The following is a 27405-nucleotide window of genomic DNA, read 5'->3' as shown; positions in this document are numbered from 1 at the left end:
GTTCTCAAAACAAGTATGTATGCACATTTATCAAATCATCAAAGTTATACACTTTAAATATCTTACACTTTTGTTAATTATACTTCAATAAATCTGGGAAATGATAAAAGTAAAATTACTTTTACTAAAATTGTTGCTAATTTTTGAGGGTTAGAAAGATAAGGAAAATATAGAAAAAATAAATAATAAAAGGCTAAAAGGATAAAACAGGGAGGGATGTTAAGAAAAGCATCAGAAAAATAAAGATTAAAAATTAGAAAAATGAAAAAGAAGAAAAAGAAAAAACACACAAAGGAATAAAAATAAAAGACAATTTTATAACAAGAAAAATATAGACAACATGAAGTGAGTGCAAGGTAATACAGTTAACAAAGTTAAAACAGATACTACAATTGTATTAAGAAACATTTATTTTTAAAATAAAAGTGTAATAAACAGGGATAGATTATAAAGGCTGGAGCTTGAAGTTTTGAAATATAAAGACAATATTTTGGCAGTGAAAAGGAGTTATCTAAGAAAATTGAACTTTACCTTAAGATTTGAACTTTATAGAAACTTGAGAACTTTCTTAAGTACAAAACTTTGTAAATGTTCCATCCTGGCAAGATAGATTTGTTTTGGGGTATGAGTTTGACAAAGCAATCTGAAAGGTTATTGGTTCATACCTGTGGAGCATGCTTAACATGAATATATCTAATAAAATATACCACAGAAATGCTAGAAATCAGGTATATCTAAATTTATATAGTATATATTATTAAAGTATTTACATTTAAGGAAAATTCTAAGATGAGATTCTTTATGATATCATGTTTACTGGGAATCTACTTCTAAAACAGTGTCACACTTGGGGAACTACAGAATACAGAGAAGAAAAATACTCATATATCATTATTATGTTGTGAACTAAGTATATATAACTTGCATTTTTGGAACTTTATAACACCAAATAAATGTGGGCTGTTCACTCATTTTACTAACTGGTACACCGGCAGACAATTTTGAAAAAAATACACATTTTACAAAAGCAATTATCCATTTTTATTTTGTTTACATTGCACTGAAAATTTACATCATACTTTTACAAAGTTTTTTTTTCATAAAAATATACTTCTTTACAAAAGTGTATGCATTAATATAAGAGGAGTAGCCAGTTGCAGAAGAAACATTGTTTAAACAAGATCTTAAATGTATTAACCTTAACATTAATGAATGAATCATTGTTATTGCAGTCATTTGAATAAACAAGAATAAATAACTGATGGAATAAAATTTAAAACAGCATCCTGTCAGTAGAGTACAATGTTGAGAAAATTATATGAATTTCCAAAACAATGTATCTCAAAATGGTTTACAAGAAATTCACTATATGTTGTAGAGATAGATCCAAGCAGTGCTCCTGGGTGCAATGATTTCTCTTAGGCACTCTGTCTCATGATACAAAAAGTCAAGACTGTTTACAAGGTTATCCATGTTTGAAAGGGACAACAATAAAGTGTTCACACTGGTACATAATTTATTAAATGAACATCAAATGAACATTAAATTATAAACATGCTGTAAAAGGAAGACAGCAACATATTAAATCAAAATGCTGGCCATACTGTGATAGAGTTGTAAATGAGCCACCAATAACTTGAAAATATGTATCTTAATGTGCAATGAAAGAAAGCTGTTATATCTGAAAGAAGCTTCTTAAGAATAAGAGTATTGACATTTTAAAACATGAAAATTTGATAAATCCACAACTTTAGGAAAAAAATTTATATTAGTGATTTTGAAAGTATTTTTTTAACTCATTATGATTAGGAGATGGTCCAAAAATATCATTAACTCATTAGATAAAAGTTAGAAAGATTTTCAAGCTTTTATTTCTAACTGACCATTAGATAGAAGTTTGAAACAGTTTTAAATAAATTTGAATGCCAAACCTGAAGGTAAAGATATAATCTAAACCCGGTGGATTAATAGGTTCTATTTGGTCTTTCAAAAACATTGGGAAGTTTGGTAAAGAATGATAAGTTTGGTGTCTCAGATAACTGCAAAATCATTATTATAATTAATTTTTGCCAGCAAAAGTGGTTTCTGAGTGACAAAACAGATTGAAGCAAGGAGTTAAACACTACCCCATGGCTCACTGAATAATACTGGTTACAACATAATGAGGGAAATTAGGAGGCTAGCACGATGATCTTGCCATTTGAGGAAACTATGACAACCAGTCTAAAAAAAGACAGCAATATTATACTGAAGAATAAAAGCCAGAAGGAGTCAAATCAGAGTGGCAATCTTATCTCTTCGGTGGCATAAATTAGTTCATAAACATTTCAGGGCATGACTCAATCTGAAATAACCAGGTACATAAGGAAAACCATGACTCAATTAATAGGAAGGAACAGCTGATAGAGTGGAGTGAAATGCAGATTTACGGGCTTATGTGATATAGCTCATGACAGTTAAAGAGAAGTCAGTGATCTATTGACTCTTGTAAGTATAGCTCTTATTTTCTACCCTATATCATTTTTTAACCCAGTCCCTCTAATATAGTTTATAAAGCACAGAAATACTGATAGTGGATGCTCCTCCAATATATGCAAATAAGTTTATGTTTTAGAATAATCTCCTTTTTAAAAAAAGCAAATAAACTGTGAGTAAGCACTCTCAGAGTGCAGCCAAATTTCTGTAAAACTCTCCATGGTAAACATGAAGAAGAATTATGGTCCAGTTTACGAAAAAAACACTCTTCTCTATCATTCCTTGGGAAAAGGTGACCCAGCAAGTCCTGAAAAGTGTGCTTTAATTTTTATCAGTGAACTAAATGTGCACTGCTTGTGTGTCGATTTCCAAGCTTCTGAAGAAGGCAAAGGGTTGCCGCCTTATACCATTGTGCAGACCGTGTTCAAGTTGGGATCGAATCGCACTGCCTTCCCTTCCACTGACTTTGCATTGGTGTCATACATGGGGTTTTCAAATGCTGCTTGGCCATTGTTATTTTCATGAACTGAACATCCTGTATACTGTGTTTTGGGTGCAGTCCTGTTAATAAGAACATTGATTAGCTATGTGTTAACTTCTAGAAACAGCAGAGTAAGGCTAAACAACAGTATATTCAAGTCAGCATTGTTAATGGATAATGTAACTTGAAGTATTAATTGAGACACCATAAACTTGATACACCAAATTTGAATCATTTACCTGTCACTTTTAAATCCTGAGTGGCTTTAACTATTTATATACACTATACATTTTTATACAGTACCAATATAAGTGTAAATAAATGATATCATAGCTATTATTATATTACAGCTATTCTCAAAAATTTTCTTATAATGTTATCATTATGAAATATCATGTATAATGTAACTAAACTATGATGATGATGAATTTAACGCTCATTGCTATATTTATTTCTCAAATATTTACTGAGTATCTATTGCATGCTAGGCATGATCCTGGGCACTGGATATAAAATTTTTTTGACAAAGAGGTATCATTCTGTAATGATAGAGAGTAATGAATGAAACAAAAACAAAGAAAAATAATATATAATGAAGATTGTTTTGATGAAAAGGAAATTTATTGATATGATAGGAATTAGTTGGGAACTGCTTTAAAAGAGGTAATAAGGAAAATTATTTAAGGAGGTAAAATTAAATTGAGACTTGAAGGTCAATAAGAAGTTGGTTCTACAGTAATAAAAAAGGGTTCCAGGAAGAGTAGACATCTAATGCTGATGCCTAATCTGGGAAAGTTCTTGGAGTATCCCAGTATAAATACTCAATAGGCTTAAAATGATATACACAGGGCAAATAAATTCAAAATCTCAAAGAAGAAATTGCTTAACTATATTGACACTCAAGTCATGAAAATTGTTTACTGATAACCAAACATTTGCCATTAGTTAACAAAACTCATGGAATCTAGGTTGGCTCATATAAATTGCTCATTTTGATAACCAAACATTTGCCATTAGTTAACAAAACTCATGGAATCTAGGTTACTGATAACCAAACATTTGCCATTAGTTAACAAAACTCATGGAATCTAGGTTGGCTCATATAAATTGCTCATTTTGAATTTTTGCTTCATTTCTTTATTTGGTTCACCTTTGATTAATGTTTATTTCCATTTTCTCTTTCCCACATCCCAATGCATAATTTGCTGACATTTGTAATGGAACAAAGGCATACCTGCCTCCACCTGTTCCTCAAACTTAACTCCTAAAGAGATTACACTTTAAAATAAATCTGATTCTTAACTCCTTTGTTTACAACAAGTGCCACAAATTTAAGCTGTTTATTTTGTTGTAATTTGTATTTGCCATTCTATGATTTTATTGTCTCTAACGCATTTTCTGAATTTTCCCCATACCACATACCACATAAGCATAAGTATAAGGAAAAAAAGAAATAAATTGGACATCATCAAAATGAAAAACTTTTGTATATCAAATAATACTATCCAGAGAGTAGAATTATATATAACCTACAGAGAGAGAAATATATACAAAGCACATATTTGAAAAAGGTTCCAGAATGCATAAAAAACTGTTATACCTCAACATTAATAAAATACATGACCCAATTTTTAAAATGGGCCAAGTACTTGAATGGTCATTTCTTCAAAGACTATGGACAAGTGACAAACAGGCACATGAAAAGATGCTTAATGTCATTAGTAATTAGGGAAATGCAAGTCAAAACCACCATAAGATACTTCACTTCACTTCAATGGCTATTATTAAAAAAAAAGAAAGAAAAAAGAAACCCAGAAAATTAGTATTGGTAAAGATGTAGAGAAAGCAGACCCTTGTACATTGTTGGTGGGAATGTAAAATGGTACAGTTGCTATGCAAAATGGTTTGGTGGTTCCTCAGTAAATTGAATGTAGAATTATCATATAATCCAGCAATTCTATTCTTGAGTACATACTCAAGAAAACTGAAACATATATCCAAACAAAAACTTGTACACAAATGTGTATAGCAGCACTATCCACAATAGCTGAAACATAGTAACAATTCTGATGTCTATCAAGTGATGAATGGATATATTTAAGATAACATATTCAAACATACAATGGAATATTATTCAGCTATATAAAGTAATAATGCCATGTATATGCATACATACACATGGTATAAGACGGATAAAACTTGAAAACACTGTTACATTCAAGAAACCAGATACAAAATGTCACATACTGTATGATTTCATTTATATAAAATATCCAGAATATGCAGACAAATATAGACAGAAAGTAGATTAGTAGTTGCCTGGAACAGGGGTGGGAGGAACAGGGAATGACTATTTAATGGGTAGTTTTCTTTTAGGGCAATGGTTCTATGACATTGTGGATATACCAAATACCACTGAACTGCAGACCTAAAATGGTTTAAATGGTTTTATGTTATATATATTTTACATATAAAGTATTATCATTGCTTACTTTATAAATTTAATGATGATTTTTATCATTAATAACATCTGATATTGACAAGGCCTAAATATTTGCTAATACACAATTATTAAAAACATGTATAAGGTTAAATAAATCATTCCTAGATAATATAGACAGACATTTATAACAAAAAAATCAGTTTTGAGAAAATTATGTTTAGGTATTCATTTAATTATCTGGCTATCTTAATTTCTTACTTTTCTTTTCTTTTCTTTTTATTCCTTCCTTCCTTTCTGTACTTTATTCTTGATAAGGTATGGTCCCAAATAGTGGAGAATTGCATAGTAAAGACCCTTAGTAGTATGTTGTAATGGATGTAGTGAACAGAGACCAACTAATAAACTATGAGCTATATCAAATATATAATATTAATTGCATTATCTTTTAAAAGCAACAGAAGATAAATTAGAAGATTAGAGGATTTTATTACGTGTCTGCCTGGGTAAAATCTGTAAGTATTGTCAAGTGAACTAAGAGGTTTGAATGCAAGCTTCTTCCTAGTTCTCTAAATAAAACTTCAGCAGATACCACCTCTTCAATTTAAACCTTAACTTAGATTTTGTATCTCTAAAGTTTCATTATGGATAATGTTATTTTTATAACTTATACATTTAGTTATGTACCAGGAAATTGACAGGCAAAGAAGAGTAAGAGTTAAGTTGAATGCTAATGCAATTTGACAGAGTAATTTTTGTTGTGTGTATATTGGGATGGTAGAGACATAGGCAGGGGAAATACAGCTTCAACAGCTGAGGTAATATCTGGCAACAAAGATTTCAATAACTCATGAGAAAACGGAATTTAAAATTTGAAATAGAGAATAAAAAGTATGTGAAATATAGATTTGGGAAAATTTTCGTATTCAAAATCTAAATGCTTACCTTTGTTTATAAAGATAAAATCCAAATCCTGCAAATATAAGTGCAAAAAAAGGCACAAGAATAGCAATGGCCACAGAACTACTATTTGTACCATGAGGTTGATTTGAAGAATTTGAACCTTCTGACATATTCAGTCCTATAAAATAAAAAAAAAACCCTTATAAATACAAAACCAACTCTATTTTATCACAATTGATTTTTTATTTTTATGAGCTATTTAATTTCTTCTTTTCTCAAGCTATCTACTTGGAAATATCTGCAATATATGTACTTGGAAATCTAGAGAGTAAACCAAAATAATTAATGAAATGCCTTCAAGTCATTCCTACACAATTTTGAACAGTGCCTAGTATGTAGAAGATATTTTTTTTAAGGAAAGGATACAGAATAAAAAGTAAGCAGCATTTTTGAACAGAAGAGTAAATACAATTGTGTGAAGAACACAGCAACACAAATAAATGTATAAGAGAACCACAACCCAAAACACATCTGTACACATACAAAATCTAATGGGAATGACAAACCAAAAAACTATAATGGGCACACACATTAAAAAAAAATCTAAACACAATGCTAAAGATAGCAAATTGCAAAAGAAGATGACAAATGAGGAAGGGGAGAGGAAAAAAGATACAAATTAACAATTCAAAACAATTAACAAAATGAGAATAAATACATACTTATCTGTAATTACACTGAATACCAATGGATTAAATGCTTCAACCAAAAGACACAGACTGGCTGAGTAGATACAAAAACAAGACCCATATATATGTTACTTACAAGAGGCTCACTTGAGTCCTAAGGATATATAGACTGAAAGTGAGGTGATGGAAGAAGATATTACATGCAAATGGAAATCAAAAGAAAGTGGGAGTAACAATACTCATATCAGACAAAACAGACTTTAAAATAAATTCACAAGAGACAAAGAATGACACTATGTAATGATCAAAGGATCGGTCCAAGGAGCAGTTAAAACAATTGTAAATACATATGGACCTAACATAGGAGCACCTCAATATTTAAGGCAACTACTGACATCTATAAAAGGAGAAATCAACAGCAACACAATGGGGGGGGGGTTAACACCCAATTTACAAAAATAGACAGATCAACCAGAAAGAAAATCAACAAGAAAAGATAGGCCTTAAATGACACCCTAGACTTAACTGATATTTATAGAAAATTCCATTCCAAAGTAGCATAATATGGATTTATCTCAAGTACACATGGAACATTCTCCAGGATAGATCACATCCTGAGCCACAGACGAAGCCTTGGTAAATTTTAAGAGTAGAAATTATTTCATGCATTTTCTCCAACCATAATGCTGTGAGACTAGAAATCAAGTATAAGAAAAAACAGCAAAAAAGCACAAAATTCTAAGCAAAGCCATATGACACTGAACAACCAATGGATCACTGAAGAGATCAAAGAGGGAATCAAAAGATCCTTAGAAACAAATGACAGTGAAGATACAATAATCCAAAACCTGTGAGACACCGCAAAAGAAGTTCTGAGAGGAAGTTTATTGCCATACAATCTTATCTCAGTAAAGAAGAAAAAGCTCAAATAAACAACCTAACCTTACACCTAAAACCACTAGTGAAGGAAAGAAATCATAAAGATCAGAGCAGAAATGAATGAAATAAAGACAAAGAAAATAATAGAGAAGATCAATGAAACCAAAAGTTGTCTCTTGGAAAAGATAAAAAAAATTGGTAAACCTTTAGCCAAAGTCATCAAGAAAAAAAGGGAGAGGGCTCAAATCAAGAAACAAAAAGGAAAGGGCTGAGATCAATAAAATTAGAAATAAAAAAGGAGAAATTACAACTGACTCCACAGAAATACGATGGATCATAAGAGACAAGTATAAGCAACTATATGCCAATAAAATGGACAATCTAGAAGCAATGGACAGATTATCACAAAGGTACAAGATACCAAGACTGAACCAGGAAGAATAAAATATGAACAGACCAATCACAAGTACTGAAATTGAAACTGTGATTAAAAAGCTTTCAAAAAAAAAAAAAAAAAAAGGCCAGGACCTGATTGCTACACTGTTGAATTCTATCAAACATTCAGAAAAGAGTTAACACATATTCTGAAACTGTTCCTAAAAATAGCAGAGGAAGGAACTCAAGCTCATTCTGTGAGGCCACCATCACCCTGATGCAAAATCCAGACGAGGATACCACAAAAAAAGAAAACTACAGGCCAATATTACTAATGAACATAGATACAAACATCCTCAACAAAATATTAGCAAAACAATTACAAATATATATTAAAAGGATTATACACTATGATCAAGTAGGATTTATCCAAGGGATGCAAGGATTCTTCAATATCCACAAATCAGTTAGGTGATATACTACATCAACAAACTGAAAAATAAAAACCATATAATCATCTCAATAGATGAAGAAAAACCTTTTAACATACTTCAACACCTATTTCTGATAAAAACTCTCCAGAGAGTGAGCACAAAGGGAAACTACCTCAACATACTAAAAGCCATATATTACAAACCCATGGCTAACAACATTCTCAATGGTGAAAAACCAAAAACATTTCTAGGAAATGATCAGGAAAAAGACTAGGATGTCCACTTTCACCACTGCTATTCAACATAGTTTTAGAAGTCCCAGCAACAGCAATCAGAGAACAAAAAGAAATAAAAGGAATCCAAACTGGAAAGGAAGAAGAAAAACTATCACTGTTTTCACTTCACATGACATGAAAATCCTACAGACGATACCAGAAAACTGTTAGAGCTCATTAATGAATTTGGTGAAATTTCAGGATACAAAATTAATACGCATAAATACACATAAATTGATTGCATTTCTACATACTAACAATGAAAAATCAGAAAGAGAAATCCATTCCTTATTCCATACTATTTACCATTGTATCAAAAAGAATAAAATATCTAGAAATAAACCTACCTAAAGAGACAAAAGACCTAAACTCTGAAAACTGTAAGATGATGATGAAAGAAATCAAATATGACACAAATGGATGGAAAGATATACCATGCTCTTGGATTTAAGAATCAATATTGTCAAACTGACTACACTACTCATGGCAATCTACAGATTCAGCGAAATCCCTATCAAATTAACAAGGACATTCTTCACAGAACTAGAATATTTTAAAATTTGTATGGAAATACAAAAGACCCCAAATATCCAAAGCAATATTGAAAAAGAAAAATTGAAATGGAGGAATTAAGCTCCCTGACTTCAGAATGTACTACAAAGCTATAGCCATTAAAACAGTATGTGCACACACACACAAACAAAACAGTATGCACAAAACCAGAAATACAAATCAATGGAACAGGATAAAAAGCCCGGATATAAACCCACACACCTATGGTTAACTAATCTATGAGAAAGGAGGCAAGACATACAGTGGCAGAAAGATAGTCTCTTTAATAAGTGCTGCTGGGAAAACTGGAAAGCTACATGTAAAAGAATGAAATTAGAATACTCTGTAACACCATACACAAAAATAAACTCAAAATGGATTAAATACCTAAATATAAGGCCACATACTCTAAAAATACTAGAGGAAAACATAGGCAGAATGCTCTTTGACATAAATCACAGCAACATCTTATTTGATCCACTTCCTAGAATAAAGTCAGTAAAAACAAAAATAAACCAGTGGGACTCAATAAACTCAAAAGCAATTGCATACCAAAGGAAACAATTAAAAAAAAAAAAATACAACCCACAGAATGGGAGAAAATCATTGCAAACAATGCAACAGACAAAGGCCTAATCTCCAAAATATATGAACAACTCATACAAGCTCAACAACAACAATAAAAACAACACAATTGAAAAATGGCCAGAAGACCTAAATAGATATTTCTCCAAACAAAACACATGGATGGTCAACAGGCATATGAAAAAATGTTCAACATCACTAAGTATTAGAGAAATGCAAATCAAAACTTCGTGAGGTATTTCTCACAGCAGCCAGAATGGCCATCATTAACAAGTCAACAAAAAACATGCTGAAGAGGCTGTATAGAAAAGGGCACCGTCCTTCACCGTTGGTGCAGTATAAATTGGTACAACCACTATGGAAAATAGTATAGAGATACTGCAGAAAAGTGAATATAGAACTACTACATGATCCATTCATTCAAAAAGATACATACCTCCTTATGTTCATTGCAGCACTATTCAAAATAGTCAAGACATGGAAACAACCTAAAGGTCTTTTGACAGATGAATGGATTAAGAAGAAGTGGTGGATATTTATAATGGAATAATACTCAGCCATATAAAGGACAAAGTAATGCCATTTGCAGCAACATGGATGGAATGATAGATTTTCATACTAGGTGAAGTAAGTCAGAAAGAGAAAGACAAATACTATATGATATTACTTATTTGTGGAATCTAAAATATGTCACAGAGGATCCTATCTACAAAACAGAAACAATCATGACCAAGGAGAGAAGACTTGTGGTTGCCAAGGAGGTGGGGGTGATACAAACTGTTACATTTGGAATGGATAGGCAATGGGATCCTACTATAAAGCACAGGAAACTGTGTGTGATTGGGTCACTTTGCTGTACAACAAAAAAATAAGTGTTTATATCAAACATGAATTAATGATCAGTATGTTTTAGTAAAGGAAGGGTAATTCCACCTGGTGGTGTGTAAGAATGTTTCCTGGGAGATATATACTATGAGCTTGACCTTGAAGAATCAGAACAATGCATGGAAGAGGAAGCAGGGCCATTGAAAGCCTAAAAATATGAAGGTGAGTTGCATTATTTAGGGACAATGACAAGTATTAGGCATGTCTGTGGGAAGCAGTATTAATAAGAGTAGAAGGCTAAAATGATAAACCATGCAAAGGCATAAATATTATTCTAAAGAGCTCAAACTTTCCACCCACTTGCAGTGAAGAATGACTGAAGCTGTTGGAAATAAAAGGCTCAGTGATAATATATAAGATTTGGAACAATGTTTACGGTGGGATGGACATGAGTGAGTCCAGCTTGAAAACAGGAGTAGTTTAAAGACTGTAGCAACACCTCAGATAAAAATGGAAATTAAGTTATAAAATAGTATGAAGAGATAGATTTAGGGGGACACTTTGTAGTTACAATCAATAGAACTTGTTTTTGTGTGGATGAAAGGGGTAAGAAGGCCTAGGATTAAGAGCATTCTACTTGGGGCTGAGGAAATGGTTATGACATCAGCACAATTAGGAAATGGGAAAAAATCAGATTTGTGAACAAGTCGGAACAAGGACTGGGGAAGAAAAAAAATGAACAAGCTCTTTTTCAGATATTTATTTATTTATTTCCATCTTAGACATGTAGTCATTGAGATACTTTGGAGAATATTATGTGAAATGATCTTGCATTCAATTACATGACTTTTAATGTACTGTGTTAATAAATGTTTTATACTGATTTTAAAACTAACAATTTTGGCAAAACATTATCCGAAATGACATCTAATCATTCCTGCCCATTAGGAAAAACTGATTTGCTTTTGTTTTTTTCTTTTACTTTCTTTCTTTCTTTTTTTTTTTTTAAAATGGCCTCACCCATGGCATATGGAAGTTCCTGAGCCAGGGATTGAATCCTAGCCATAGCCGTGACCTAGACCACAGGTGCAGCAACACTGGATCCTTAAACCACTGTGCTGGGCAGGGAATCAAACCTGTGCCTCTGCATCTACTCAAGTGACTGTAGTCAGGTTCTTAACCACTATGCCACAGTGGGAACTCCCCAATTTACTTTTTTGATAAACATTCAACTAAGTCACACCTTAGTCCAGGTGAAAATTATTAGTATCTTATTCTATAACATTTGTCCAGAGGCTCAGAGTATTTATATAAAAGTTCAAAGCAATGGACTTTTTAAGATAAATGTCAGGTACGAGTACTTAGAGCTTGAATTTACACTCTATGCATTAATACCGTAATATATTAATGAGAGTCAGTAAACCTTAAGAAAATTATACACCAAAAGCTATGTTAATAAATACATTCAAACAAGACCATTAAATATTTACACACATTTTTAAAGAGTTGTAAAAAAAAAAATCCTGTGCCTCCCAAACAAAAAATTTACACATCCGAATAGCATAAAACCCTGAAAAGTGGCTCATTCTTCAAAGTTATCTTCCCTTTCCAGACCCAGGGAGTTTCTCAAGTGCCATCACATTTTTGGAGCAGTAAGAAAATTGCAACAAAATTCAAACTGGAGAGAAGTAGTACAATTCTCATGAGATAAATACACTTTAACATTTTATTTCATATCTATGTCACTTTTTTCCTCTTTACTTGCTTAAGGGCAAGGTGGTTTGTCCTATGTATTAGAAACATGATGAAAAAGTAAACATTGTATGAGTTGGAACATCATGGACAAATATTTTGAAGAAAATTATTTAAAAGGCTATCAAATGTATCAATATATAGACTTGACAAAGCAAAATTCGAAATGCAGGAAGTGTGCCTAATGTACAGAATCCATGGTATTTTCTTATGACATTTTGAGTAATAAAGGAACTAATTGAAAATGAAAATTAGTACATTACCCAGTCTTTGTAGTCCAAATTGCCCATAATCTTTGCCCTGGATAAATCCTTGAAATACATAAGTAGCTCCATCAGGTTCAGCAGAAACCTAAAAATATTTATAAGTTTGATTAAATCTGAAGACTGGCTACAGCTATATTTTCCCAGTCTTAGTAAATATCCCATTTTACTCTGAAATGAATAATACATGGAGTTCCTTCATCCATATCTTTTACTATGTAAAACATAGCACATTGTGCACATTTGCCATCAAGGGCAAAAATCAAAAATTTAATTTTAAAATAATTATGATATTGGAAAAAGGAGCTTTGTTATTAATATAGTGATATAGGCTTATAGATTTCTTTTAGGCTAAGAAACCTCTTATCAAGAAAAAGGGAAATGATATGATGAAACAGAATGAGGCAAATGGTCAATTAAAAATTAAATTCTAATAATACTGTACTTTGTAGATTAGATTACTATTCAGCATAGATGCATTTTTTCTCCCCCTTCCCATCAACCTTCATGCAAAGAGTATATTTTTCATCTCACTGAGTTGGATTTGGTCCTGTGATTTGCTTTAGCCAAAGGAATATGAGTCGAATAGACAATAGGTCAGTTCCAAGCCTAGGCCTTAAGAGGCATGTTTCCTATTATAACATGTGAGAGAAGCCAGTCATAAAAGGCCATGTATTACATGATTCCATAAATACGAAAGTCAAGAACAGGGAAATCCAAAGAGACAGAAAATAGAGTTGTGGTTGCTTGGGGTTGGGGATGGTGGTGATGAGGTTTGGATGGGTCCAGTGATAGATAAAGAGTATGGAGTTTCTTTTTGCGGTGATGAAAGTTTTCTAAAATCATCTGTAGTGATGGCTACATATCTGTATATATATTAACCTCAAATATAAAACACTTCAAATGAGTGAATTGTAGGGTCTGTAAGTTATATCTCAATCGGGTTTTTTAAAAGAGGGGAAACATGTTTCTACTTTGCACCTCAGAGTTTCAGACCTTTGACAAAAGAATATGCTCCTGGTTGCTGCTGCTCCTCTGGTCTGGGCCTAATATGAAAAACCTGGAGCAGAAGTGAACTCTTTCAGAGCCTCAAGGAGGGTTCCTCACAACTAACCTCAAAAACATGAGAAAGATTTAAATACCTATTGTTGGACCCCGAGATACTGTGGGTCTCTCTAATGCTATAAATGCTGACTATTACCTGTACCTTGCATGGGTATAAAATTATATATTTAAAAATACTTTACATTTTTGATTTCTCATTTGACTGCTCAAATAAAACAGGAATGGATACATTTCAGCCATATTAATTTATCTTGAAATTTGTCCTGATTAGCTGCAATCAGTTAACTAAGTCATGTATGTTACTGTGAAAGTTGTAAAATACCTTTAATCCTCACCCTAAAAAGAAAAATATTATAACAAACCGTTCATAGAGGTCTGACATTTCACAACAAGTGATTTATTCCTTATTATTAGACAGACCGTGGGAATGGCCAATTTTAGGCACAAAGTGTTTCTTAAAAAATAGCTCAAACTCTAATAGGTGAATGAATGAATTCATTTTATTTGTTTCCTAGATGAAACAATACAATTCTACAACAGTGCATTAAAGAATGAGTTAGAACTCAGCTCCATGAATAATGGCACAGATAGGGAAACAGGTGCACATTCTTTTTCCTTAGGTACCAAACTTACTATTCATTGACAGATTTAGAATATTTTATAATCTGTCTATGAAGAGGAAGTTATGTGAGCTGCTTCTTCTGCATAGGTATTGTAATCAGCCTTTTTTCGCAAGGAGAACTTTCAGGAAAGAAGATAGGAGGTCATAGTTTTTGGAAGGTTAGACACACTAGATTACTAGTGAATCATTCCTTTTTTAAAATAATTTACTTATAATAGTAATTTTGCTATTTTATGTGTGTTTAATTAGCTTAATTTTGAAAAAAAGACATTTTCCTGGAATCTTAATGGCAAGTCAAAGCACAAATTTGTTATTAAAATTAGCACCAGACATTTAAATACTTGTACTTACAAAGCCATCCATGGCCCAATTTTCCTCCTTCATTTTCTTTACAGAAGCATGAGCTGGTACTTTAATAAGATAAATGTGTAACATTAGGCGAGCTTCTTGGCTTTTGTATACTCCTGTAAAATGTAAGGGCATTTTAGTCTAGTAACTTTACAAATAGTTATGCTTGACTTTATTATCTCTAGCTCCTTAAATATATCATAAATACATGTGATAGGAAAAGAAATAAAACAAGGCCAACCAAGGCTGGCTTCACCCATAATGCTTTTCACAAATCTTGCAATATACACTGATCTCTCTTTCAGTTGAAACTCTCAACATAAACCTTAATTGTGGGGTTTAAATTATCTATGCTATTAATATTAAATATTACTATTCTTAATAACATCATTCCATGATTATTGCAAACAAAATTATTTCTTCCCAAGTCAGATTTTAAATCTTTAAGAGTCTGAAGCAAATGTTAAAATTCCTGATATTTTCCTTAACAATGAATTAAGTGCCAAACCCGAGAGAAAGAATATTCTAGGTGCTACTAGAGCTACAAAGATGGAAATGTTGTTCTTACCTAAAGGTAAGATGCATAAAAGCATTTCCAAGAATTAGGAGCTATAAGTAAGGTACGCAACTAACTAAAATACATTAGGGAATATGAGGAATTAAAGGCCAGAAGAGAGAGGGATCATTTCACACTGGTGTGCTCTGGAAATACGTATAAAGAAAAAGAGCATTTGAGCTGAATCTCAAAAATCAAGTAGAATGTTTGGTTTGAGAAGTTAAGTATAGGTAATGGCATAAAGGAGAAAAGTAAAACTGTATACAATCCTGCTTTACTGAACGGAGAATATTCTCAGAGTAGAAATAAAATGGATTGTAAGTGTTTTGAGGGAATAATAGAAAACAAGGTTCTAAGTAAAAAGTTTGTGATTATCTGATGGTTGAAATTTGACTTAATTCACTCAAATCTTTCACTGATGTAATAATGTATCATAAGAATAATCTAGGGATACAAATACAATGATACATAGATCTTGATTTAAAGTAAATTGCAATTAAGAGGGAAAAGGCACAAAAAAATAATCAAAATTGCTGAAAAATGTTATAATTGATTTTATGGAGACAGTAATAGCAGGTTTTATTAGCCTAATTACTTTTTTGTTTTTCTATACTTATAGAAATTTATTTTGAAATTTGTCTAGATTAGAATACATATACTTATATTTTGTGCTCTCACAGAAGAAAAATAAAAATTTATATTTCCAAATCAAATCAGTAGTCAAAATTTAAATGCATTCTTTACATTCCTGTAAAACTTCTTTCCATTTATATCAGGTAATTATATATATATTTTTAAAGTTAAAATACATATTAACTTCTAATATCTTAACTTTAGGTTTAATGTAGGATTGTTCAATAATACAAAATGATGCTTTATATTTCTTATAAAATTGACAAAATCAATAGGTATAATTTTATTTTCCATTTTATTTACTTCACAAATCATTCCATTATTTATAATTATATATAGGATATATACATAGCCACAAAGTTTAAATATATATTTCATATTTTCAATATCAATATTTTATTTCATTCATTTATTCATTTAATGCTTTTCTCTTTTTTTTTAGGGCAACATGCGTGGCATGCTCCAAGGGTAGGAGTGAATCAGACCTATATCAGCTAGTTTAGGCCACAGCCACAGCAATGCGGGATCTGAGCCACATGCAAACTACACCACAGCTCGCAGCAATGCCAGATCCTTAACCCACTGAGCAAGGCCAGGGATTGAACCTTCATCCTCATGGATACTAGTTGGATTTATTTATTCTGCACTACAACGGGAACCCCGATATCAATATTCTAAAAATATACTTTTAAATGAGAGTAATAATTCAAATTAATTGAAGTCTGTTTTGTTACAGATGCATTTCTAAACTCTGAGGTATACAAATGAACTAGAAGGAAAAAAGTCACTCTTTTTGGGCTTATATTTTGGAGCATCGACAAATCATATCACATCATATCATATCATGTCATGTCATACTATACCATACCACACCATACCATAATATATACTTATTATACCATACCATTATACCATACTATACTATAATTTCAAGTAATGAAAAGAAGAAAATAATAGTGTGTCTTGACTGTAATGCGAAGGCTACTTAAAACTGGGTCTCAGGAATATTGTTGACAAGATGACATACGGATAAAAATCTGAATGTTAAAAAACCTAGAGTAATCAAAGATAATGAGGGAAGTGTGCACTAGATAGAAGAACCAGGAACCTGAGAAGGCTTTGCAGGGGGATAGGGCTCTGGGTTCCTTTTGCCTGTTTAAGGTAGTGTAGCTCAACATTTTCTGTCTTAAATTATAGTGTTCTCCTAAATGTTCTCATTTGAAGACATGATTTTGTGACCATAAAATAGCTTGCAATTCTCTCATTCAGTCTCTTTGGGTTATGAGAACAGAGAAAGAGTTGGTTATATTCAAATTAAAAGTTCTGATATATTTCATGGCATGTCATTCTAGCCACATAAAAATATCTCTGAGGAAGCTTATTTCAGAATCACAGAGTTTTATATTTGTATAGTAATATTTATGCATCAATCAAAAAATGAGAAAGCCCTATTTCTAAATGAATTATGAATGTCGTAAAAAAAGTAACAAATTATTTTACAGTATACAAATCGCTAATAAAAATGATAAAATGATGGAAATAAAGGCATGAAGTCATTACTTGCTGTTCTTTAATGTGATACCTGAAAGTAGTAGTTCCATGTTGCTATTACTGAGTGTTGCATTGACTCTCCCAGTAGAAGCATTGAAACTAGTAACTGTCAAGGTCATGGGTTGTTTCCTTCCTTTGAAATTATAAGAGCCTTTCCATATATAATTTTGGGCAAACACATCATCAGGAACTGTGAATAGATTAAATAAACATACACATAAATTTTACTGTGTCCTATAAATATAAGCATTATATAGTAAATTAATTAATATTAGTTTATTGAAGAATGATATTTTTCTAAATATACAACATAGAATGTATACTATGAAATGAATTCTTCACCCAAGTGTTTTAATTTTTTGTAATAAACCAAAATAATAATAACCTAGATTTGTACACACATCATTGATGAGAGGTAAACACCACCAATTAAGGACACAAGACATATTTAAAATCCAGCTAAAGTTATCAAGTTTGCTTAAATTTGGTTTCCTGTAATAATATATTTCTTTCAGAAAAAAAATGAAATGATTTTACTGAGCCAGGTCAGTCTATTTACAACTCCCAAGAGGCCTGCTTTTCTCCTAGAGCAGCAGGAGTAGATTCATAGGGGGAAGGGCAGAGTTAAAACGTCCCTTGCAGAAGCAGAACAGCTTTGGAGGACGGTCAGGAGGGATGCTCCTCTGTCACCTTCACAGAATACTCAGTTCAGTAATTTCAATAATAGATGCTCCTGAAGAACAGGGGTCCACCTGTTTTGCTCTTGACAGCTTTGATGTTTATAGGTATTTTTAGAAAAAAGAACCGTCCCTAAAATTGACTAACCCTCATGAGAAAACGGTGACTTGTGGGAGAACTGAAAAGTATTCTAACGTAAAATTTATATCTAAAGAAGAAACACTCTTATATTAGATGCGGATAAATAAGATATTTTATTTATATAAATAGTTTACATTTATATAAAGTATATATATATAATACATATACATAAATATTTATATAAATATATTAAATAAATAGAGCTCATACAAATCAGGTATGTCAGTGTCTACTCAGATCCTGGATGAAGACTGAGAGAGGCTTCCATTTGCGCAGTACATTACAATAAAGCACATCCCCTGAAATCAGCTATTCAAAAGTGCCATGTTTATTTGTGTGAGTGAATGATTGACATGGATTTAGAAAAAGCCTTTTTTCCCTAACAAGTTATTGATGTTTGTCACCGGGTTTTCTCTATACACATTACACTTCTCACTGCTCAGATCACAGAAACTGGGATTACAAATCATACATTCCCTGGATTCTACTCAGCAAACCAATAAAGCAGTACTGTGATAGAAGGTGAGCATAAAATGCCCTCAGGAGTTAACGTTTTTACAGACTATTTCAACCAACATGATTTTCTTCCTATGGTAATTCAAAAGTGAAATAGCAGAGAGATTAGAAATGCAGGCACGAGAGCTAGAGTGCTTGTATTTAAGTCCCTCCTCTACAATTTATAAACTGTGTGGTTTTCCCTAAGTTACTTAACTCTAAACTTTAATATCCTCACCATTAATGTGGGATTAACAGAGAGTTACTACTGGGAGGATTAAATGAGATAATGAATATGAAGTTTTGCTAAGTGTTAGCTGCTATCGTTATTATTATGCAGGTAAAACAGGGACGCTGTAGGTCTAACAGCTCATTACATAGTTGCTAATAAATATATTTATTTAGCAAACATGCAGTTAGTATTGTGAAAAATCCATAGCCCTGGTTCTGGGCCCTTTGCCAAGTCAGCCTCATATTGGAATTCCTCCCCAAACCTCAAACTACATAGCTATGTTCTGTATGTAAAGGAGACCTGACCTAAAATGCTGATAATGGTGTATGGGTAAAATGCCCTTAATTTGCTAAGCATCTTAAGGAAGAGTTATCTTAAAAATTATACCTCAACAAGAATGGAGGAGAAAGTACCAAGCTAAGTTACCCTACATTAGGAAGATCTGGAATTTGGAGGTAATAGGCTTTTAATTGTAGAGATAATAGGAAGAGCAGTGGAGAAAGATCTAACAGCAACGCCTGCCAGATAGTAGGTACCCAATAAATAAGTATTATTCCTGTATTTCTGTTTATTTCCCCCTGGACTGTACTATGATTACTCTTTGTTACTCCTGAATTTTTAACGAAAATCCGCTACACAACGTGATCTTGTTCATGGTACTTAACAGAAATAAGGAGTGTTGGTTGAGGGGATTAGGGAGCACCTCAGTGGCAGGAAGTAACAGCAATGGAAGGAAGTAGGTAGGAGCAGTAGCAAAAATACTGTATGAGGATTAATCATTGATGTGGTAGCAAATGTTTAACAACTTGTTCTCCAGAAAACAAACCAACAAAGTGATTTGTAGCATTTTCTGATTATATAGTGTAAATATTCCCATAATGGCTGATTCCAAACTATGAACATGACATAACTGAATGCAGAGTTTGGAAAAATGCACAGAACTGACTATGGTGAGGCCTGGGCTCCACCTGGCATCTCCATCATGCCACCACCACCCTCCAATTTTCTCTCACATGACTGAGAAATGTAACTCATAAAAGAATGGGAGAGACAGTTACTGCTTGGTCGTTTATATTCCTATGTACAATCGGAATGATAGTATCTTCTATTGTTAAGTCTAATTTGAGATTTAATTGTGGTTGTGTATTTTGCAATTCTTTGTAAACTCTAAAATGTCATCCAACTATCACTGATGTGGAGAGTAATGAAAAGGTGGAAAACAATGATAGTTATGATCCTTTTTCTCAAGATATATTTGAATTAAAACTTTGATTCAAAGTCTTCAAAGCACTGAAATATAGAATATCATGTTCCTGATTTTGATGCCACTACAAAATGTCATTATTGTCACTTTGGGTTAACCTAATCACGTGTCTCATTCATGATTTTAAAGGAAATACTTCCAAAGTTTTCCCATTAAAATGACACTGTGGGATGGAAATCCTGTGAAATCAGATTGTTATGATCATTATACAACTACAGATGTGATAAATTCATCTGAGTAATAAAAAATAAATAAATAAAAAATAAAATAAAATAAAATAAAATGACACTGCTCTAGAGTTTTACAGATACCTTCACTTAGGTTAAAGAAATTCCTTTCCTTTTTAATTCATTAAAATTTTAAAAATTATAAACATATGTTCAATTTTATAAAATAGTTTCTGTACCAAATATCTCAATGATCATAATTTTTTGTATTACTTTCTTAATGTGACAGATTACTTTTAAGGACTATTTAATGACAATATCCCTGTATATCTATGATAAACCCAATTTGCTAACGATGTGTCATACTTTCTATAATAATGTTGTACTACTGACCATTGAACAACATAGATTGGAACTGCGAGGGTCCACTTATATGCAGATTTTTTTCTTTACTACAGTACAGTTCTACTGATCCATGCTTGGTTGAATTCATGGATGAGGAAATCACAGATACAGAGAGACACTGGGTTAGGAGGAACCACATACTGAGGGTTAACTATAAATTTTGTGTATATTTTTGATTGCACGGAGGGTCAGCACTTTTAACCTACTTGTTTTTTTTTTTTTTTTTTTTTTTTTTTTTTGCCTTTACTTGAGCCACTCCTGTGGCATATGGAGGTTCCCAGGCTAGGGGTCCAATCTGAGCTGTAGCCGCTGGCCTACACCAGAGCCACAGCAACACAGGATCCAAGCAGCATCTGCAACCCACACCACACAGCTCACGGCAACACCAGATCCTTAACCCACTGAGCAAGGCCAGGGATCGAACCTGCAACCTCATGGTTCCTAGTCAGATTCATTAACCACTGCGCCACGACAGGAACTCCCCTACTTGCTGTTTAAGGGTCATCTGTATTTGATTTACTAAAATTTTATGTAGGACTTTATCCTACATAAATTTAGATGTATAATCTTAAATCAAAGGAACCTATAACTTTCCTTTTTAAAATGTCTTTACCCACATTACTAGAGTTATATTGGACCCATAAAATGAATTTCATTGATAGTTTTTATAAACTGGGATGATTCTTTCAAAATTTCAGTACAGACATAAATCTGTTTTTTCCTTGTGGAAATAGCTTTACCTACTTCTTTATTTGTTATGGGATTATTCAAGTTCTCTCTTACTAGTTCTGTCAAACTTTACTTTTTTAGTAACTTGCCTATATTTATTTTTTAAAATAGTTGACAGCTATGGATAGTTTTCTGTTATATATTTCTACTTTATTTAATCTACCCTCTAAGTAGTTATATTCACACTTCCTTTTGAAAGGGTATTTATTTTTGCTTCTTTCTCAATCAGTTTTACCAGAAAATTGTCACTTTGTATATTTTTTTAAAGAACTACTTTTGACTCTGTTGAGATTCTTCTACTGTATCTTTGTTTTTTTGTTTGTTCATTTTTACTACATTGAGTTTTGCTTTCTTTTGGTAATTCCGTTATATTTTTTTATCTTCTTAACAGGGAGACAACTAATTAATTCCAAGGCTTTCTTTTCTTTTAATGTAAGGATTTAAGTCTATAAATTTCCCACACATCTTTGCTTTTCTTCAGTACCCATGTTTTGATACTTAGATTTTCCAGCATAACTAAGCTCTCTTTATTATTATATTTTCCCCTTTAATTTCTTCTTTAATTCATGAGTTACTCATCAGTATTACATCTGTTCTTAATTTCCAAATGTTCAGGAATTCAAAAAGTTATCCATTTTGTTATTAACTGTTTAATCCATCATGGTCAATCGAGACTGATTTTGCTTTGAAATTTGTGTAAAGATTTATTTTTTATTTAATACATGGTCAATTTTTATAGCTATCTGCTGTTCCATTAAAGACAATATATATTGTTTGTTTGATGAGAAAATCTTTATAAAGTGTCAAATATATTAGTATCAAACATATTAGTTTTGTTGTTTAGTTCTTCCACATTTTTAATTTTTTTTTGTCTGTCTGATCTATTTATTGCTAGCCGTTGGCCACGTTTTGCCCAGGACAGTCTAGGTTTACACTTGATGTGCTAGAGCTATTATTCAGAGCAATCATCTGCTCCCAGAGAAAACATCTTTATTGAAAAGTTCTGGGCATCAGTGAACCATTGTGATTTTCTGATTCCACTGCTAAATTTTCTTATGTTGACATATTCTTTGATTACCTGAATGAAATGCAGTCTGTTTTCACTAACTATTGAAAAAATCAGTTCCTCAGACTCACTTTTTGTTGTTGGCACTCCAGTTTTATAGCATGTACATTAAGAACTTCTGAAAACAACTAAAACTATATTTTAACATTGCACCTGGCTTAATACAACAGACCAAATCTACCTCTAAGGTAAAGATTACATGCTAAGCCTTTAATTTTTTATGTATATCTCTTCATTTTTAACCATGTAAATAAAATACCTACTAATATATTAAAAAAGGAGCTGTCATAAACTGAGCCCTTACTATGAACTAAGAACTTTTCACTTCATTTTCTAATCATTATTTATTTTGTATAGGTAAAGAAATGGGTTAGATGATGAAAGTAACTTTGCCAAAGCTCCAGGGTAGGGAATGCATAAGATAGGAATTACATCAAGTTTGTAGGACTTCAAACCCATATTTTAATGACTAAATAATTTTGTTTTTTAAGTCAAATAATTGAAAATAAACTAGACAAGTTCTAGAAGTTGCTAAATTTTACTCTCCCACCAAGTGTATTTGGTTCCTTTAAAATATATATTTAAAAATTATATGTAACATTTCATTTTTTTAATGTTTTAAATAAAACGTTGTCATTATTTATAGCCATTTGCAGATATTCATGAAGGGAAATTTTATAGAGGGAACTGTAAATAATATTTTTGCAATATTAACAAGTTTCAGCATTATTCTGCTTGAAATTCAACCTCTTATAATACAAATTTCCAAATTCTAAATTCCAAACACTCAAATGCATAATTTTCCCAAAATAAAATATTTTTTTCTAAATGGTCATTTTGTTAAGAAAACAGCAGATCACTTTGAAATCATGAGCACTAGAAAAACAACTGAAACTACTAACCACTTAGTTTTGGGCTGGGTGTTCCCAGTGCAGGTCTAGGATCTTTCACCAATATTTTGGAACCAGCTATGAAATGAAATAAAAATGTTTTAAAATTTTAATATAATTAATAATATATACAAACACACACAGATATAATATGATACATTGCTAATTTTATTCTCTGACATATCATATAGTTTTCTCCAAGATGTCTTATTTACTATAGCATCTCAGTCCCTGCTCAACAACGAAAACTTCAATAATTATCCCTTTTATAGTCCAGTGGGGCAGGGGGACTATTAAGGCTGCCTTATCACTTTGAGGTCCCATTTCTTATTTTGAAGGCATATGAAATCATATGTCTTTAAACACACAAACATGGAAACAGTTGTTTCCAACATGGAAGTTGAGGGAGGGCTGAGGGTATGCTAAAAGGCAAATAATTAAGGTAAGTTTCATATTTAAGAGACATAATTTATTAAGACATCCCATGGTGTCATAAGAAATTGGCTAGACTCAATGTTGAAGACTTAACAAAATTTAACAAATGTAGCTTAAAATCATCTGGGGTGCTGGATGTGCCTGCAGAGTTAAAGGAGCTATGACATGCAGTGCTTATAGATCTGCATAGGCTTACTTTTTTTTTTTCCTAAGAAAAATGTAATGTCTTTAAAGTCTTTAAGAGAAAGATATTTGGGTGGGTGAACATCACACTGTCTGCAAGATAAACGACAATTTGGAAAGGAGCAGGTATTGATTTGAGCAGAGAAGGTAGAAGGCCATATCAACAATCACAGTAGAAATAATAACAAGTTAGACTACCGTAGCAATGACGATAAACTTAAAAGTGTGTAGATGTTTTTTTAAAGCTACTAAAGTCTCGTGGATTTAAAGCAACAGGAATATGTCAAATATGACCACTAGATTTATATTTATTATATGATGATGGTACCACTTGATGAGGGAAGATCAAGAGAAGACTTATGAAAGGGAAATTTGAGTTTAAATTTGCATATATTGAGCATTTAAATGTCTTTGAAAAATTCCAGAAGAGATATCAGGTAAGCAACTGAATATATAAGTCTGGAGCTAAGAGAAAATAAATGAGTTAGAAATATCAATTTGTAAATAACCTTCACAGAGAAAACAGTTTAAATCACTGGCTTGAAGGAGACCAACTGGGAGAGAGAATACAGAGTGAAATGAAGAGATGACTAAGAACTGAGCATTAGCAAAGCATAGGTAGAGAACATTAAGCTTATAAAGGAAATGGAGAATTTGTATCCATAGTTTTCAAGAGATAAAATATATATTTACTTAAATATTGATTCAATACTTTTCACATATAAGGCACAGTTTAGTTGTTAAAATTATAGTTGTAAACACTGTGAACAAAGTCTCTGTTTATTTGAGATTATATTCTAGTTTGGGAAGGGCAGATGAAAGGGTAGGAAAGTTGTTAATGACAGTGACAGGTAAATAAATGAAATAATAAGATCTCACATAGAAGGAACTTTTATCATGAATATTTTTAAAAAGAAAAAATCTGTAATATTCTAGCTATTAGAAGAGAGTGAAAATATTTCAAGAAGGGAAAGTCAATAATATTTGTAAATGATGCAAGACATCGAGAAAAAGAATGCCTGAAAAAGAAAAAAAGAATTTATGACTTTTTCAAGCATTCTAGAAAAAATTTTCTTTGCTCTTTCCTCTGGTAAACTCATTACATCTTTTTCAGATGGGGACTACTCTCTTGAAGCAAAGTAGTAGCAGAGGTGGACATGTCACTGAGACCTGGGCAAATTACCATATCACCCTGGCTGAGAAATGAATTTTGAGATGGAGTCCATTTAAAACTGTGACAGTCAAATTTCTGAATAGTGCTTTCTTGACCAGCCTTTTGGAAGTACTCCAAAGGGTTATTCTACCAGAAGGATATAAACCCAGGAATTCTAGCAGCAATTTTCCTTACCGTAGTGGGTTGGCAATTATACGCTCCAAATTAATGTTCACCAGGAAGTTCAGAATATGATCTTATTTGGAAACAGGGTCTTCGAAGATGTCATTAGTTGGGAATCTTGAGGTGAAAGACTTGAATAATAGTTCTGTGCCTCTGAATCCAGAAGTGTCTATATATCACTCCTACCCTTGGAGTTGGCCAACAAATTTCCCTTGCTCCTAAGCTAATTTAAATTGTTCATTCTTTTGTATCTGAGAAAAGTTTAAACAGTACAAAATCCATTAAAAGCTTTTATAGAGAAAACTTACCTTCACAAACAGGAACTTTTCCAGTCCAGGTGTTATCAGATCTACACACTCTATGTTCTGTTCCACCTGCTAAGAAGAAGCCAGGCTGGCAGGTATATATTAATGTATACCCATGGGATGGGAGGTCCATTCCTACTACATTTGCATGAGCAGGAGTTTCTGGCTGTTTACAGCTATGGGCTACATATTAAAAAAAGAGAAAAATGTTCATTTTTATAGACATTTTAAGAAAATTTTGAGACTGGAGTCATATTTTTATAGGTATGTTAATGCCTCTATGTAAATATACCTTTATATAAATATAAAGAAAGTGTCTTAATGTAATTGTTAATATTAATTTAATAGATTAGCATTGCCCATACAATCATCTATGGAACACTGGTGAATGTTAACAGATAAACTAAGAGGAAAAATAAGACTTTGGATAATTAAGCTAATAAATGTATACTATATCACCACTTTAGAGAGTCACAATATATATTAGTATTTAAAAGGATCTAAGTCCTATAGCAAGATAACTTTTAAAGTTTATCAACTCATATTTTCTTTATCAGCTTAGGAAATAATAATTTATAATTTTATTTATTATATTTATTTTAAATTAAAAGCATGTTTTCTATAGTTAAATCCAATTACAACTCAATATGTTGCTCTGATATTAATATATCCTAATGTAGAAAGTAAAATTTAATAAATTTTTACATATGAAATTTTCTGGCCACATTTTCAGTCCATATGCTAGCAGCATCTTTTCATCAATTTATTTTTTTGTTTCTTTATCGCCATGATTTTTTCTTCAATTCCTAATTCTCCATCTTGATGCCACTATGCCTGTACTTACGATACTACTTAGCCCTGCCCCTCAGTTCACTTGTTTTGTGTCTTATGATGACTGTGCCTTTCTCCATGAGAAAAAGCTATTACCCGGGAGTTCCCACTGTAACACAGTGGGTTAAGGATCCAGCATTGACACAGCTGTGGCATAGGTCGCAGCTGCAGCTCAGATGCAATCACTGGCCAACTGTCATACACCGTGGGTGCAGCCAAAAAAAAAAAAAAATGGCACTATCCCCTAAACAAGATAACATTTCTGATCATTTGTTCATTTAAGGGTCATTTGTCCAGACCCTTAAATCTGGTTTCTAAAAAAGTGTTCTATGGACAAATTTGCTGAGAATTTTTTTCCAATTTCTTTCCCAGTGGAGTTTAACTAAAATATAAATACTAGCTAAATTTTTAAATACTATATGATAAACATTTTGTTATATGGTTTATATTTAATATAATAAATAGTCTCTGCTACATTTTTGACCCTATTATGCACATATTAGAAATTCTGAGATGCTCTGCAGTAACAGAAGCTGTTTAACTTT

The 27405-nt window shown here is 32.1% G+C and overlaps 1 protein-coding gene across 6 annotated transcripts in view; it reads right to left on the bottom strand.

The window, feature by feature from the left end:
• The window catches only part of CSMD3 (CUB and Sushi multiple domains 3), a 1223593-nt gene continuing 1196611 nt past the window's right edge, over nucleotides 424-27405 (bottom strand). For 5 of the 6 annotated variants that reach the window (XM_021090582.1, XM_021090583.1, XM_021090584.1 and 2 more), the window contains 7 exons: nucleotides 26033-26212; nucleotides 23783-23848; nucleotides 17735-17893; nucleotides 14967-15079; nucleotides 12929-13016; nucleotides 6342-6477; nucleotides 425-3036 (listed from right to left, as the gene is read on the bottom strand). In XM_021090582.1, coding sequence (XP_020946241.1) covers nucleotides 2877-3036; nucleotides 6342-6477; nucleotides 12929-13016; nucleotides 14967-15079; nucleotides 17735-17893; nucleotides 23783-23848; nucleotides 26033-26212 — 902 coding nt within the window. In that variant the 3' untranslated portion in view covers nucleotides 425-2876. Of the gene's footprint in view, nucleotides 3037-6341; nucleotides 6478-12928; nucleotides 13017-14966; nucleotides 15080-17734; nucleotides 17894-23782; nucleotides 23849-26032; nucleotides 26213-27405 lie in introns of all 6 variants that reach the window. The other variant, XM_021090587.1, reaches the window with a different exon arrangement.

This window comes from Sus scrofa, chromosome 4, assembly GCF_000003025.6.
Source record: "Sus scrofa isolate TJ Tabasco breed Duroc chromosome 4, Sscrofa11.1, whole genome shotgun sequence".
NCBI classification, from domain to species: domain Eukaryota; kingdom Metazoa; phylum Chordata; class Mammalia; order Artiodactyla; family Suidae; genus Sus; species Sus scrofa.
This window is presented reverse-complemented; position numbering and strand designations above follow the sequence as displayed.